Raw genomic sequence first — 1,429 nt, 5'->3', positions numbered from 1 at the left:
AGAAAACTTTGAATCAATCTGACTGGATGATCTGGTGAACTGGAAAGTGACCTGAGATGACATGATGTGAATTGGAGCTATAGAAATAGACTGAATAGAATTGTATGAATATAATGTAGTTAATCTAGACTTAGACAAACTTTATTGTCATTTTGTACACAGGGTGAATAAAAAACAAAATCAATCGATACGCAGGCCAACTTTTAGGAAACCTTAAAGCTTTCAGAGCAGACTTTTTCTAGATCAGCTCTGTCTAATTGTAGAATAATAGGAAGATTAGCTGCAATAAAAAGTTGCTGCAGGGTTGAAGCGATGCCTGCTGAGGCTGATGAGAAGGGTTTGTTTTGTCAGAGTACCAGCTGGAGTCGCAGACGCTGAGCCGATGCGAGTTACTGCGGAGCGTCGCCACGGAAACCAAGCAGGGAGACGTTCCTCACTGCTCAGAGGACGGCAGCTTTAGGTATGAGAAGCTCCACCATCTTTAGCTCCGTCTTTCTCTAATGAACGCTCCAACAGAAAAATGTTCATATTTAATCAACATTTTTCTCTCTAATGAAATAAACTAAATTGCTTTTTTATTAAGCTTCTGATTTATTCAAACTGAGTTTTTTAATTCTATGTTTGCGTTTCTGTGTGCAGACCTGTGCAGTGCAGCGGGCAGAATCAGGAGTGTTGGTGTGTTGACTCCGGGGGTCAAGAGGTCATCGGGACTCGAACCAACAACTCTGCTCCTCACTGTGAGCATCAGAATAAAATCCCACAAAAACATGTTCTGTGGGCTTTTATACAACATTTTACATTTAATTAACTGAAACTGTGACTGAGGATCCAGAATGAATTAATATTTAGCTTTAAGAGTTTCTGCAAAAACATTTTCCTGAAACAGAGTAAAAAAAAAACAAAGCATTAAATGTCTGGTAAAAACAACAAAACAAAAAGACTGTCTCACCATCTAAAAACTCTAGTTATGGTTTAAACTAAAACCCTCAAAATCAAATTTTATTCTAAAGTATTTTATTAGATGAAATGTTGCAGAAACTCAGGTTATTTTTCTTCCAGCTGGAGGCAGAGGTGTGCAGCGCATACATGGGGAATCAGAAGGCTAGGTTTCAGAATAAGGAGGTGTTTATAGAAAGTAAACGACACTGAAGCAGATACTAATATTGGGTGTTGGTACCATATATTATGAGGAAACAAGAAAAACAACAAACAAACCTCAAAATATTTACAATCTGCAGAAAACCTAGTTTTGCGTTGGTGCGATTGAGAAAATTCAGTTCCGCTGCAGACGGGCTAACGTTAGCCCTGGCCGCTGCAGACAGATTAACGTTAGCCCTGGCCGCTGCAGACGGGCTAACGTTAGCCCTGGCCGCTGCAGACAGATTAACGTTAGCCCTGGCCGCTGCAGACGGGCTAACGTTAGCCCTGG

The 1,429-nt window shown here is 40.4% G+C and overlaps 1 protein-coding gene across 1 annotated transcript in view; it reads left to right on the top strand.

The window, feature by feature from the left end:
• Positions 1 to 1,086: 1,086 nt before the first annotated feature.
• Positions 1,087 to 1,429, top strand: part of LOC107081159 (thyroglobulin-like) — a 7,297-nt gene continuing 6,954 nt past the window's right edge. Inside the window, exon 1 of the mRNA XM_015369360.1 lies at positions 1,087 to 1,135. Within this exon, the coding sequence (XP_015224846.1) occupies positions 1,087 to 1,135 (49 nt within the window). The remainder of the gene's footprint in view (positions 1,136 to 1,429) is intronic.

Source organism: Cyprinodon variegatus, unplaced genomic scaffold (genome assembly GCF_000732505.1).
Source record: "Cyprinodon variegatus isolate N-32 unplaced genomic scaffold, C_variegatus-1.0 Scaffold3184, whole genome shotgun sequence".
Taxonomy (NCBI): Eukaryota; Metazoa; Chordata; class Actinopteri; order Cyprinodontiformes; family Cyprinodontidae; genus Cyprinodon; species Cyprinodon variegatus.
This window is presented reverse-complemented; position numbering and strand designations above follow the sequence as displayed.